Source organism: Pipistrellus kuhlii, unplaced genomic scaffold (genome assembly GCF_014108245.1).
Source record: "Pipistrellus kuhlii isolate mPipKuh1 unplaced genomic scaffold, mPipKuh1.p scaffold_m20_p_17, whole genome shotgun sequence".
NCBI lineage: Eukaryota > Metazoa > Chordata > Mammalia > Chiroptera > Vespertilionidae > Pipistrellus > Pipistrellus kuhlii.
Genome location: NW_023425482.1, coordinates 7,188,058 through 7,201,918, shown reverse-complemented (window position 1 = coordinate 7,201,918; position 13,861 = coordinate 7,188,058). Strand labels below are relative to the sequence as shown.

At 45.8% G+C, this 13,861-nt stretch overlaps 1 protein-coding gene and 1 long non-coding RNA gene across 6 annotated transcripts; one reads left to right on the top strand and one right to left on the bottom strand.

The window, feature by feature from the left end:
* The first annotated feature begins 34 nt into the window (after positions 1-34).
* On the top strand, positions 35-12,756 carry LOC118720934. 5 transcript variants are annotated; one of them, XM_045582628.1, is made up of 6 exons: positions 71-173; positions 463-467; positions 1,574-1,647; positions 8,289-8,456; positions 11,479-11,610; positions 12,499-12,756. In XM_045582628.1, exons 3-6 carry the CDS (start codon positions 1,575-1,577, stop codon positions 12,633-12,635), a joined length of 510 nt encoding a protein of 169 aa, XP_045438584.1. In that variant the 5' UTR covers positions 71-173; positions 463-467; position 1,574; the 3' UTR covers positions 12,636-12,756. The 5 variants fall into 5 exon arrangements, with proteins under 5 accessions (XP_036297299.1, XP_036297300.1, XP_045438584.1 ...); XM_036441406.2 differs by lacking the exon at positions 463-467 and having other exon boundaries at positions 35-170; positions 1,570-1,647; XM_036441407.2 differs by lacking the exon at positions 463-467 and having other exon boundaries at positions 60-162.
* Positions 8,318-8,817, bottom strand: LOC118720936. Its single transcript, XR_004988565.2, has 2 exons — positions 8,651-8,817; positions 8,318-8,615 (listed from the first exon to the last, which is right to left on the bottom strand). It is a non-coding gene; the product is annotated as an uncharacterized LOC118720936 (long non-coding RNA).
* Positions 12,757-13,861: the final 1,105 nt, after the last annotated feature.

Genomic DNA, 13,861 nt, shown 5'->3' with positions numbered 1-13,861 from the left:
TCCTTCCTCTTCAGTGACCTCTAGCGCTGCCGGGCGCCGGGTGGAGTCTTCCGCGATCCCGTGGTGCTCTGCGGCACAGCCTCGCTCTCTTCCGGTCGCGAGCAACCGGGGTGTAGAGGGCGGTCGCAGCGGGCGCGGTGGGCTGCAGCTGGACGGCGGCAGGTGAGGCGAGCGTTGGCCGGCCCGCGCCGTTGGGAAGCCGGGGAGGGTCGGGGTCGGAAGCCATTGGGCCTGAATGCCCGCGGCTCGGCGCCAGTAGGAAGCGGTGCTGGGCCCTCAGACCCGTTGACATTGAGGCCGGATTCCGAGGGACCGCTTTCCCTCAGACTTAAGGGCCCGCCGGGTCGCGGCCTAGGTGCGGCTCTGAAGCCTTCGTCCGGCTCCTCCCGCCTTGCCCTGACCGCGCTCTGGCTTTGGGCTCTGACCTTGGAGCGCCCGCTAGTCGAGGGAGCGGACATTAAGGGCAGGTCGCCTGCTGGCCTTCCTGGAGCGGCCTGGGGCCTGCGTTGCAGCCTCTGCTCTGATCCTTTCAGACGATGTCTGCACGATCTCCCCGGGTTTAACGGGGCTCGGGTGGAGACGCTCCGCTTCCCCGTCTGGAAGGCGTCCAGCGTCCACCGACACGCGGGCCTGGCAGTGTGGGGGAGATATAAGCGATTCTGGAGGAAGTTCGGCTCTGACGTCATGCTTCTGTTTATTCGGCCCCAGTTGGGGTCTTTTCTGAAAGTGTTGGAGAGCCTATTCATCCAATTTTATTTTATTTATTTTAAAAAAATATATTTTATATATATATATATTTTACAGAGAGAAAGAGAGGGATAGAGTTAGAAACATCGTTGAGAGAGAAACATCCATCAGCTGCCTCCTGCACACCCTCCACTGGGGATGTGCCCATAACCTTTGTACATGCCCTTGATCGGATTTGAACCGGGACCTTTCAGTCTGCAGGCCGAGGGGTTCTATCCACTGAGCCAAACCGGATTCAGCGACAGGTCCAATTTTAAAGGAATGGTAGGTAGGGGAGATAGGCCTGAATCAGGAAGGGTCCAGGTGAGGCGTGGGTCATCCAGGTCTCCCTTATCTGCAGGGATTGGAATTGAACCAGGCCCGTGTTTGCAGCCTTTCTCCCGGTTTCCCCTTCCTAAATACTAAGTGGAATGCAGCGCCAGCCACAGTTCCTGTGAGTCATTAGTTACCTTTTCCCTCGGAACAATGGAGCTCATTTTGGCACCACAGTGCTTTATTATTTCTAGCTTTTTCAGTGTCCTTATAATACTTTCTCCTTGTTTTTTAAGGAAGCCAATTTTCTACTAATTACCTGAATCTTGTATATTTTCTGGCATTTGGTTTATAATGAGATTCCATAAAGACGTGCTGACTACCAAGAAAAACCTTATCCTATGTTATTTTGTGAATTCAGGGTCAGTAATGAAGGGACCATTTATGCTGGGGAGAAGAAAACAAAAGAATTGCATTGACTTTGAAAATTCAAAGGGGGTAGGGGAGAGGGAGGAATTGTTCCTAAAGGTGTTTGTCCTCATTCATGGAGAAGGTGTACACTTTTGTCTTTCAGAATGTTGACTACCAGAGTATTCAGCCTGATTGGCAAGCGAGCAATTTCCACCTCGGCGTGTGCGCGAGCACACGGTAAGTCAACTTTACTTTTAAGCAGGCTGAGCTCATTTCATTTTGCTCTCGCTGTGTGTAAGGCCCTGTGCTGGATTTCATACACAGATGGCTAAAATCCTGGTGTTGAGGGATTTGGGGAGGGGAGGGGGGAATAAATATTTCAATTTAATAGAGGATACCTAGTTCTAGATGAAAGATTATTTGTGAATCATTGAATACTAGTCCTGAGTCTTTGCATCTACTGATGTTTTCTCCTTTTTTCCTTTTCAAGTTCAAGTTCCACCCCTTTCGAGAGTTCCTCTGAACTATACCAGATTTTAATCACCTCTCCCCCTCCAAAAAAACTTTCAATCACTTACCTTTAATACTGTTTACATTATTGGGGCATTTGAAGGGCTTCCTACCTGAGCTGGGTTTAATCTCATTTTAGTTTCAGACTAGCTACTTAAGTTTAGGAATCTGTTTTCTTACCTGAAATATATGAAAAGAGCTTAGTTCAGTGCTTGGCACATAGCAAGTTCAGTTTTACACTTATGAAGCATCTTCTTTGTACCAGACACTGTCAGGCACGGAGAATAAAACCAATATGAAACGTGGAATCTTTCCGCAAGAATGTTTGCAGCCTGGAGAGGGACAGATGCATACAGACAGTGTTTCAGTAACAGATACCCCTGAGGAGAAGCCTTTAGTCTGGCGTGGAGTTCAGAGGAAGCTTCTGGAGGAGAGGCTTTGCTGAAAGACTAGTAGGTTTAACCTCACATTCAATAGAGGAATGGCATTCTAGGCAGAGGGAAAGCAAGCAAAAGGACAAAATTCGAGTCAGCATGGCAATGTGTGTTACTGAAGAGTCAATTGCAAAGCTTGAGTGGTTGATGATGAACTTGGAAAGCAAGGTTTATGTATCTAGGGAGCAATAACTAGTAACTTCTATTAACTGAACTGCTTTATATGTGAATTTTTCTTGAAATTATGTCCTTTAATTAGTGATACTGTTGTCTTAAATTTCTCTATATTCCTTATTGCCCAGGATAACACTATGGATACAGACTCCCAAACAGATCATTTTATTAAGAGTGTTATTGAAATGTCTGTTATTATTACAAGTAAGTAATAAAGAAAAAAATCATTGTTTCATACATACAGAAAGAAACACCTTCATTAAAAGCCTAAGAGATCACTATGACAAAGATCACATTTTATTTTCATTTTGGTTTGCTGATAGTTTTTTGTTTGTTGTGTTTGTTTGAGGTATAATTTATGGAAAGTAAAATATAGATTTTGATAAGCTCACAACCACTCCATCAGGACATACATCTCCATCACCCCCCAAATTCCTTCATCTATCTTTGGTCATTCTGCTCTTTTATAAGAAGCCAACTTCTATCTCCTTATAGTGGAATTGTCGTGACTTACTCTTAGGTATTGTTTGTGGTGAGGAAGTAAGATTAAATCAGTCCCTTCTTGAAACCCTCCAGTGCCTTCTCATACCTAAAGGAAGATCTGAAGTTGGCCTCTGATCTCATTATATCATACTCAAGTAAAGAGCCCAAGCAGCCCTCCTTGTTCGCTAAAGGCTCAGCTGTCAGTGTACAGTATAGGAAAAAATTAGGTTGGTCCCTCCTGCCTCAACTCCTGAGTTGTGGGTGGTTGCCTCTAATCATCTCCTTCCATGCAAATTGTGTTTTAGAAGAGCCTTTCCTAAACACCTATTCTAAAAACGCTCCGTCGTATCACCCTGCTTTGCTCTGTTTTTCCTTAGAGCACTTACATACTGTGGGTATGTATATATGTTTGAGTCTTGTCTGTCGGTGTCTCTAGAGTGAAAGTTTTTTGAGTCCAGGGACCGTGCCTGAATTACTCATTACTGCATCTTTAGCACACAGTAGGCAGATGGAGGAAACTATAGTCCATTAAAGAAGTCAGGTTATTTACTCTATAAAGTTTTTGGTGGAGTCTTTTTTTTTTTTTTTTTAATGTATTTTATTGATTCTTTATTTTTATTTTTATTTTTTTTATAGCGAGGAAGGGAGAGGGATAGAGAGTTTGAAACATCGATCAGCTGCTTCCTGCACACCCCCTCCTGGGGATGTGCCCACAATCAAGGTACATGCCCTTGACCGGAATCGAACCTGGGACCCTTAGTTCGTAGGCCGACACTATATCCACTGAGCCAAACAGGTTAGGGCTACTCTCTTTTTTTTTTTAAATTAATCCTCACCTGAGGATATTTTTCCATTGATTTTTAGGAAGAGTGGAAGTGTAGGGGAGAGACAGAGAAACATGGATGTGAGAGAGATATCGATTGGTTGCCTCCTGCACAGGTTCCCAGCCTGCAACCGAGGTATACTAGTATGCCCTTGACCAGAATTGACCCTGGGACTTTTTAGTCTGCAGCTTATGCTCTATTGACTGAGCCAAACTGGCTAGGGCCTACTTTTTAACTTTTAATTGTATAAGTGATACATGACTATATGAACTGGTTATTCACATAAAATAGTAACACAATATGGAGTGCCATTGGTAGCTGCTGTTGTCAATTTAGATATTTGTTCGGTGACACATCTGATTGCAAGGAGAACTCAAATTCATCAGCTTTCCCAGAGGCTCAGCCAAAAGGCCATCCAGGCTGTGGTTAGAAATGACAACATTCTCTAGAATGTAAATTCTTTGTTTTGTTTTTCCCCCTCTTTTTATTTTTATTTCATTATTAATTTTTAAAAAATGTTTTTATTGATTTCAGAGAGGGTGAGGGAGAGAGAAACATCAACAATAAGACAGAATCATTGATTGGCTGCTTCCTGCATGCCCCCTACTGGGGATACATAGTGCCCTTAACTGGAATCAAACCCAGGACCCTTCAGTATGCACTGAGCCAAACCAGCTAGGGCTTTTCTCTTTCTCTTTTTTTAAATCTTACCCAAGGATATTTTTCTCATTGATTTTTTTTTTTTTTAAAGAGTGGGAGAGGGAGGGAAAGTCAGAAAAACATTGATGTGAGAGAAACACATTGATTGGCTGTCTCCTGCATGCTCTCCACCAGGTCCTGGGCTGGGGAGGAACCTGCAACTGTTATATGTGCCCTTGACCAGATTTGAACCCGGGACCCTTTTTGGTCCACAGGCATCATGATGCTCTATCCACTGAGTCAAACCCTTTTCTCTTTTTTGAGAAGGAATGTTTGGTAAGTTAACTTTTGCTTCTTGCCACCCTCCAATTGCTGGAGATCTGGCCCTAAGTTCTGAAGAGCCTCTAGCAGCCCTGAGATCACAAATTGGCCATTCTTGTTCTAGAAAATGGTATTATGCTTAGAGTGCTCCTAGGTTATGAGCATTTACATAACATAATGTTAACAACTGGGATACATTTTTTTTTTTAATATATTTTATTGATTTTTGTACAGAGAGGAAGGGAGAGAGATAGAGAGTTAGAAACATCGATGAGAGAGAGTCATCGATCAGCTGCCTCTTGCACACCCCCTACTGGGGATATGCCCGCAACCAAGGCACATGCCCTTGACCGGAATCGAACCCGGGACCCTTCAGTCCCCAAGCCGACGCTCTATCCATTGAGCCAAACCGATCTTGGCCAACTGGGATACATTCTGGCAAATGTGTTGTTAGGCAGTTTTCACAAACGTAGATGGTAGAGCCTACTGCACAGCTAGGCTGTGTGGCATAGCCTATTGCTCCCAGGCTCCAAGCCTGTGCAGCATGTCACTGAACAAAACAGCATGAGATTAAGTGAAGCACAAGAGAAAACGATGTAATCAAGAATGGTAACCTCAAGACGTATGAGGCTGCTGCCAGTGTAACATGACACACTGTTAACAGATAACTTCTAAGTAGGAAGAGGACATTATAATAATAAAAAGTACAATATAGTGAAGACATAAACCAGTAACATAGTCATTTATTAAGTACTAGAGGCCTGATGCACAAAATTCATCCCTCAGCCCTCCAATCTGGGATCCCTCAAGGGATGTTCTACTTCCTGTTTAGGCCCAATCCCGGTAGGCTATGACATCACTAGGCATATATATGTAACATATATTTATTTCAGAGAGGGAAAGAAACATCAGTGATGAGAGAATCATTGATCAGCTGCCTCCTGCATGCTCCACAGTGGGGATCTAGCCTGCACCTCTGGCATGTGCCTTACCAGGATTGAACCATGACCTCCTGATTCAGATCGACACTCAATCACTGAGCCACGCTGGCCCCGCATTAGGCGTATTTTTAATAATTCATGTGTAAGCTGAGTGCTAGTATACATCCATTATTTTTAGCTCATTCATCATTTTAATAGAATCTTAGAACTGTAAAATTGGGAAGTAATTTTAGCCATTTTCATATCAGATCCTTTTGGGTTAAGATTAAGTAAAAATATAAAAGTGATAGTCATTTGTATGACAAAGATAAGTAGAGAAATTACCAGCTTTGCTTTAGGTTGAATGTTTTATTTTACTATTGTTAACATGATTTGGGAGATTTTAACCATTGGGACTAAGCCAGTGTTCAGCAAACTCATTAGTCAACAGAGCCAAATATCAAAAGTGCAATGATTGAAATTTCTTTTGTGAGCCAGATTTTTTAAACTTATTCTTCTAATGCCACTTCTTCAGAATAGACTCGCCCAGGCCGTGGTATTTTGTGGAAAAGCCACATTCAAGGGACCAAAGTCGCATGTAGTTCGAGAGCCGCAGTTTGCTGACCACGAGACTAAGCTAATGGAAGGAGAGCATTTTTGCAGGACTTCATACCTCTAGAACAATTTGGAACATCTTGCAGATATTTGATAGAATTGAATAAAACAGCTTTTAGCAATGGGAAATCCCTAAGTAAAAGCTAAAATGGTCTTTTCTGCTGTCTGAACTTTTTCCCTATTTAATTGAGTAATACATGGGTACATGCTCACTTTAAAGAACTAAAATTTCTTCCTATTTGAGCAGAAAAACCCATTTCATCATCTCCTCTTCAATTGATAATGTCTTGAGTTTACTTTGCCACGAGGCTTCTGTGTTTATATGAATATATATACATGATTTATATTTTTAAAAAGGAAAATAAAACAACTCTGATACTGTTCTATGACTTGATGAGTACATGATTGTTTTTTCCTTTTGAACACATGGATCTTCTCTCTACTGTAGTGAGTTGTTTCCTGCTATACATATCCTCTTGATTCCCTTCCTTTGCTCATTTTCTAACATGTTCTGTAATTTACATGTCTTTTATGTTTATTGTTTGTTTCCCATTTTGAGCATGTAGTCACCAGTAGGTGGTAATCTATGCTTTGTTCACTGATGATTTCAGATTTCTAGAATCACAATTAGCACATAGCAGGTGCTCAGTAAACATTTGTTGAACAGGTGAATGAATGGTTCCTTGATACACATTTCTAAGGAGCTAACTGCATCCTCTACTGGACACAGATGTTTTTCCCCCGGATAACAAACAGTGATGCAGTAACCATCTTTTCATATGTCTTTGTTTTTCAACTTTGAATACTTCTTTTTTTGTTGTTTTTGTTAACACCCGAGAATATTTTTCCATTAATCGTTTTTTAAAAAATATATTATTATTGATTTCAGAGAGGAAGGGAGAGGGAGAGAGAGAGAGAGATAGGAACATCAGTGATGAGAGAGAATCATTTATTAGCTGCTTCCTGCACATCCCACACTGAGGATGGAGCCTGCAACCTGGGTATGTGCCCTGACCAGGAATTGAGCCATGACTTCCTGGTTCATAGGTCGTGTTCAACCACTGAGCCATGCTGACTGGGCTTCCATTGATATTTTAGAGAGAGTGGATGAGAAAGGAAAAGACAGAAACATTGAAGTGAGAAAAACACTGATTGGTTGCCTATTGCATGCACCCCAAATGGGGTCCGGACCAGGGAGCAGCTTGCAACCAAGATACATGTCCTTGACTGGAATCAATCGAGACCCAAACCAGCTAGAGTGAATACTTACTTCTTTTATGAGTTTTATATCGGTTTTTGTTTGTTTGCTTTTTTTTAAAATGTATTTTATTGATTTTTTTATAGAGAGGAAGGGAGAGAGATAGAGAGCTAGAAACATCGATGTGAGAGAAACATCGACCAGCTGCCTCTTGCACACCCCCCTACTGGGGATGTGCCCACAACCCAGGTACATGCCCTTGACCGGAATCGAACCTGGGACCTTTCAGTCCACAGTCCGACGCTCTACCCACTGAGCCAAACTGGTTTCGGCTTATATCGTTTTTGTTCTTCATTAGTTTGAGTCACTTGCAGAAGGGCCTTCCTTTAGTTCAGTCTCCATCTAGGGCAGGGCACCCTGGGTGCTTTTGTCTTACTCTGCGTGAATATTTTTATTTGCAAGAAGTGATGCCTCTCTGAGCAGCTGCTCCTGGTAGGTTTCTGTTTTGCTGTGATGAAGCCTGCTACTGTTAAATGTCTACCTACCATCCTCATTTGGCTGTCTGGGCTACACAGGACAATTCTGCTTCCTGTTCCGTATGCTAGTCCTTCAGCTATTTGAAACAGTGGCTGCAGCCCCCTAGGAAGACAGGTTTTCAGGGTGTGCATACATGTGCTGCTTTTGGTTTTTAGAAAGTACCACCTGGTTTGTAACTGTGAATCTATGTGAATTTTCAAATATTTATCCACTGTTTTTTTAGGGAGTGTTGTGAAGAGTGAAGACTTTTCTCTCCCGGCTTATGTTGATCGACGTGACTATCCCTTGCCCGATGTGGCCCACGTCAAGAATCTTTCTGCCAGCCAGAAGGCCTTGAAAGAGAAGGAGAAGAACCCCTGGAATAGTCTATCGATTGATGAAAAAGTTGAATGTAGGTATTGAAGGGAGGAAAGATACAATGTGTGAGAGATCATTTTTACTATGAGCACTGGAGTGCTGCCCAGAGACTAGCATACTCTGAGGCTTGGTGTGTGGTGGCTCTGTGGGCTGTTCCAGGGCCCAGTTTCTGTGGTCTGTTGACTGGGGACCTCTGCCCAGGCTCCTTTGTGCTTATGGGGCTCTTACCCTGGGGAGAAGCATGAACATGGATGCAGAACAATTAAGTTTGGGTCAGTTGAGTCTGTAGCATGTGGTTACAGCATCTCTGTGCTGGGTGTGACTGGGTTTACTATAAATTATTGACAATGTCAGCAAAACATCAAGGTAGGAAAGGGCAATGAAAATAATTAAATTGGCCCTTATACTGTATTCTATGGGAAATTTTCAGTTTTTTTTTCTTTTTTCTTTATTTTATTTTTTTAAATCAATCTTTATTGTTCATATTATTACAAAGGTTCCTCATTTCTTCCCCCCTCCACCAGGTTCCCACCCCACCCTCCGCCCCCTCTCCATCCCCCATTGTCCTCATCCATAGGTGCACAGTTTATGTTCAGTCTCTTCCTCCCTCCCTTTCCCCGATAGTAAATCCCTTTTCAGATATTAAATCTGTTACTTAGCATTTTCTCATATCAATAATACCACCACATGCCGAATGATACACTTCACACAAAAGACATTTCCAAATAGGTCAACCAGCTTCATCCAGGCCCCACCCAAGGCACTCACAGATCAACACCCCAGCGCTATACTAACTCAACACATCCAGATCTAAGCCATTATCACTTGATTCAGCATACCCTCAAGTTCCTGCAAAAGTTTCCAGCCATGTCTGAGAGGCAGCCGTGGGGCAGGGGCAGACGAGGAGCGAGCTGTTCCGGGCCTGGCTGCTCCGGGCCTGGCCTCTGTTGCTCTGGTCTGTTCCACAACCAGCTGCTCCGGGTCTGGTCACTGCCGCTCCTCACCTAGTTGCTCTGGACTTGGCTGTTGCTGCTCCGGGCCTGGCCGCAACCAACCCGGCTGCTCCGGGCCTGGCCGCTCCCAGCCTGGCAGCTGCTGCTCCGGGCCTGGACGCATCCGACCTGGCTGCTCCGGGCCTGGCCGCTTCCAGCCTGGCAGCTGCTGCTCCGGGCCTGGCCGCACAAGACCCGGCTGCTATGGGCCCGGCTGCTCCGGGCCTGGCCACTCCGGGCCTGGCCGCTCCCAGCCTGGCAGTCGCTCCAATCCTGGCTGCTCCCAGCCTGGCAACCGCTGCTCCGGGCCTGGCCGCACCAGATCCGGCTGCTCCGGGCCTGGCCGCTCCTGGCCTGGATGCTGTGGGCTTGGCTACTGCTGTTCTGGGCCTGGCTGCTCTCAACCCGGCTGCTCTGGGCCCGGCTTCTCCGGGTCTGGGTGTTCCTGGACTGGCCACCCTGGGCTTGACCGCCTTCGCCTCAGGCCTTGCTGCCACTGCCCCAGGTCTGGCTGTTCCAGTGCTGGCCGTTGATGCTCTGGTTCTGGCCGCTGCTGCTCCGGGCCCGGCTGCCACTGCCTTGTGCCTGGCCACTCTAGGCCTGGTAGCCGCTGTTCCAACATTCTGTCCCTTTTCTTTTTTTCTTTTTTTTTTAAAAACGCATTTATGTTGCAATGTTGGCTGGTGAGTTGAGTTCTGACTTAGTCTTTGATTTTTCAAGATCTTCTTTGTATTCTTTCTTAAGTAATTTTACTATCTTTTGCTCTCACTTGATTTCTTCACTTTGAGAACTTCTTTGGTTTCTTCCTCCTTGACCTGGAAGCTCAGCAGGTTGGCCTGTGGCACCCCTTTGTTTTTCGTGGGCTCCTGCGCTGCTTTAGCCTGTTGCTGGGGTCGGCGCTGCCCAGGAAGCAGCCCCCGGCCTTGGCACCGTTGCCTGCGCTCAGCGGTCGAAGGCTCAGGGGCACCCCCCCCCCCCCCCCCAAGGGGGCCCCGACTCCCTGCCAGCGCCCGGCTGGCCGGTGTCCGGCAGGGGCTCCTGCTCCCTGTTGCGTTCCTCCAGTCTGGAGCTTTCTTTCTCCCTTAGGCTAGTGGAGTCCAGGATCAGAGTCAACAGACTGTCCTCTGCGCGCAGTGTGCTCGGCCTTTCGCCGCTCTCCCAGGACTCCACCTCACAGCCCCGTCTCCCTCTGCTTGAGCTTGGGTCCCTAGGGATTGGCCCAGAGCCGGGGTTCAGAGCAGTCCGGACTGAGGCTCAGTGCCACCGGAGGCCCTGTTCCTTCCGGCTAGGGTAATCCGGCATCAGAGTCAACATTCAGTCCTCTGCGCACAATGTGCGCGCGACTCCAGGGGCCCCGCCTTTCGTTACTCCCCCGGGATTCCGCCTCACAGCCCCATCTCCCCCTGCCGGAGCCTGGGTCCCCAGGGTCTGGCCCATAACTGGGGCTCAGCGCTGCCGGTTTGGGGGTTCAGCCCAGGGTGGGGGTTCTATTTCCTTCCTGCTAGGGAACGCCAGGCAGCACCCAGCCCTCTCCTCCTCTCCGGCTGCGACCTCCTCGCGCGCGCGCGCGCGTGCGTGCGGGCACACAGCATGTCTCCATACCTTAGGCTTTTTTTCAGCTCCTCTGATTTTCCTTCTGGTTTTCTCCCTCCTTCCTATTGTAGAGTTTTCAGTCAGTCGACTACCTGTAGCTCTGGGCAATGTTCACTTTACATTTTAGTTGTATACCATTGAAATTGTTGTGTGCTGCTGCGGTTAGATGTCTACCCGAGCAGCCATCTTGGATCCTCCCCAGTTTTTTTTATTTTTTTTATTTCTCTAATTTTTATTATTTATTTTGCCCAAAGCAAACTTTGCGCATTTTTTAATCTCATTGACCCCTTATGTGCATGTGTGACAGCATGTGTGTGTGCATGCATGAGTGTATTATGGCCTCAGGCCTCTCTGTTGTATTTCTCAGCTCCATGTTCATCCCTCACTGTATTGCGGGGACAAATGGTGGAGCATTGTGGATAAGGGAGTGGTTGGTCTCCTTAGCTTGCTGGCTGTTCTTTATGTTTCCAGTGTATCGCATCAAGTTCAATGAGAGCTTTGCTGAAATGAACAGGAGCACGAATGAATGGAAGACAGTTGTGGGTGCGGCCATGTTTTTCATCGGCTTCACTGCTCTCATTCTGATGTGGGAGAAGCGCTTTGGTGAGTAGAGGAAACAAGGGGCCGTGTGCTGGAATGGTTCAGGTGAAAAGCCCCCAGCAACACAACAACTGCAGTTTGCCAGCTCAGTTCCCACGAGTGGGCTGGGGTGGGGGAGCCTTCACATAAGATAGGGCCCTCCATTCTAGGTTCTATCCCAGGACTGTTGGTCAGGTTTGTGAAACTGGCTTGTGTGAATTGAAGTTGTCCAAGCCAGAATCTCACTCAGGGTGAGCCATAGCTGCATGGTAGTGAACTGCTTTACTTTGTACAGTACACCACATTTTCATTAGATATTTGCTCACCAGTCAGTTATCAGGTGATGTAGTAAAGGTTTGATAAAAGAGAAGAAAACTTACTCATTGAAGGACGTTTAGCTGTTTAGGGACTTCATCTCAATAACTAGAATTCTGCATCAGAAGACCCAATAGTTTCTGCTCAGTGTTGGGGTTGTCTATTTATCCCAGAGCTGCCTCTTCTGTGTTCTGTAAGTCCAGGCAGAATAAGTATTTTCCCATTCTGAGTAGATAGTAATCTTGTACTTTTGGTTTGATTGTGAATATATCTTCGATCCTCTCCCAAGTCACCTTGGCTCTGTTTATGCTCGGTGCTGTTCTATAACTCCATTAGCTGTATCCTATGGAGAAGACATTATGATTTTAGCTTAAGTGTTTAATTGCTAACTTACAAACAAATAATTTGGAACTGTCAAGAGTTGTCGGTGCCCAGAATTGAAAACCAGTACATTTGCATAGGCAATGGTGTTGAGTGGCAGACAACTTCACTGACCTGCCTTCCCGTATGTTGTAACAGACCTAACCAGTATAGCACATTACTTCAGAAACAACTAGTTAAGATAGTGTTGTCTCATGAAGTTGTTTTGAACTGTAGTGTATGGCCCCATCCCGCACACCTTCGAAAAGGAATGGGTGGCCAAGCAGACCAAGAGGATGCTCGACATGAAGGTCAGCCCGATCCAGGGCTTCTCTGCCAAGTGGGACTACGACAAGAACGAGTGGAAGAAATAAGAACCTGCCATTCACGTATCTGACCCACACCTTGTTCTGTCATTTCCTTGCAGTTCTGCATATTCACTGGAAACTGCTAAGTTGCAGTCCCAATGCAAATAAACGAACAGTTTACTTGAAATCCTTGTGATTGATTTCTTGGTGATAACTAAATGAAAGTGTGTTATTTGTAACACAAGAGGCTTCTCCCAAGTGTCTGAAGTAATATATTTTGGGTGTAAATGAAACAGTAAAAGTACATTGTATACAGAGATCATGTAAAAACTAAAAATATAGTCATCTGATATGGGATGTTTTAATTTCGTTTCTGATGAGATTTTTATGAGTAAAATCCCCTAATAGTAGCCAGATGGACAGAGTCACAATGGCCACTTCCCTTTATATTTATCAATGTTGGCTGGGTGGGTGGACCATGCGCCTGGGAAGGGCAGGAAGTCTTGATGATAGACCCATTTCCCTTTGCCTACTTGTGGCTTGCTCAGTTCCCTGGCTGCTCAGCCTTTGATCCAAAAAGCTACATCAAAGCCAGTGCCAGGTAAAGCAGTGATTATCTTGACCCTTGGCAAGATCCCTATAGGGTTCTCATCCCTTTGTCCTGTTCTAACCCCAGTTCCCTTTGCTAGTCCCTGGAGACCCTGTATGGAGAAGCAGAATAAATCCTGGAACAAGCTACATAGGGAGAGCTGAAGAGAATCTGGTGCAAAGGGTCTCCCAGCAGTATCAATGTAGGAGTGAGGAGAGGGTGGGAGGTAGCCCTGGAGAAGCCCAGCTTTAAGTTGGATGGAAACTCTGTCCCTAGAACTTGCTTAAGGGAATGTCACATAAGGAGGGCCTTAGGTAGTTAACCAGTTCAAAGTTAAGAGCAGGTTAAATATAGCCTGTGATTGTAGCATCTTTTGGCTGCTTAAAAATGCCCTGATCCCTGGTTCTCAAAGGGCCAGCTGATTCCCTGGGAGGCTCTCCTGGCTGGTGGGGAAAAAAATGTCTGGGAGCATGCAGGTCTGGCTGTGAGATGGCTTTGCCTACAAATCTTGGACCTCCTTCTGAGTGATGCCATTTTCATTTTCAGTTCCTTTCCAAGGTGAGCTCCTCTGGGGGGCAGAGGTGCCCGACCTGGCCCATCACCTGCTCTGAAATGACAGGTGGTGTACCTACCCCGGGCCAGGCACTCCCAACACCACCATCTTAGGATCACCCCTAGAGAAGGGGCTGTGGATTACATTTTG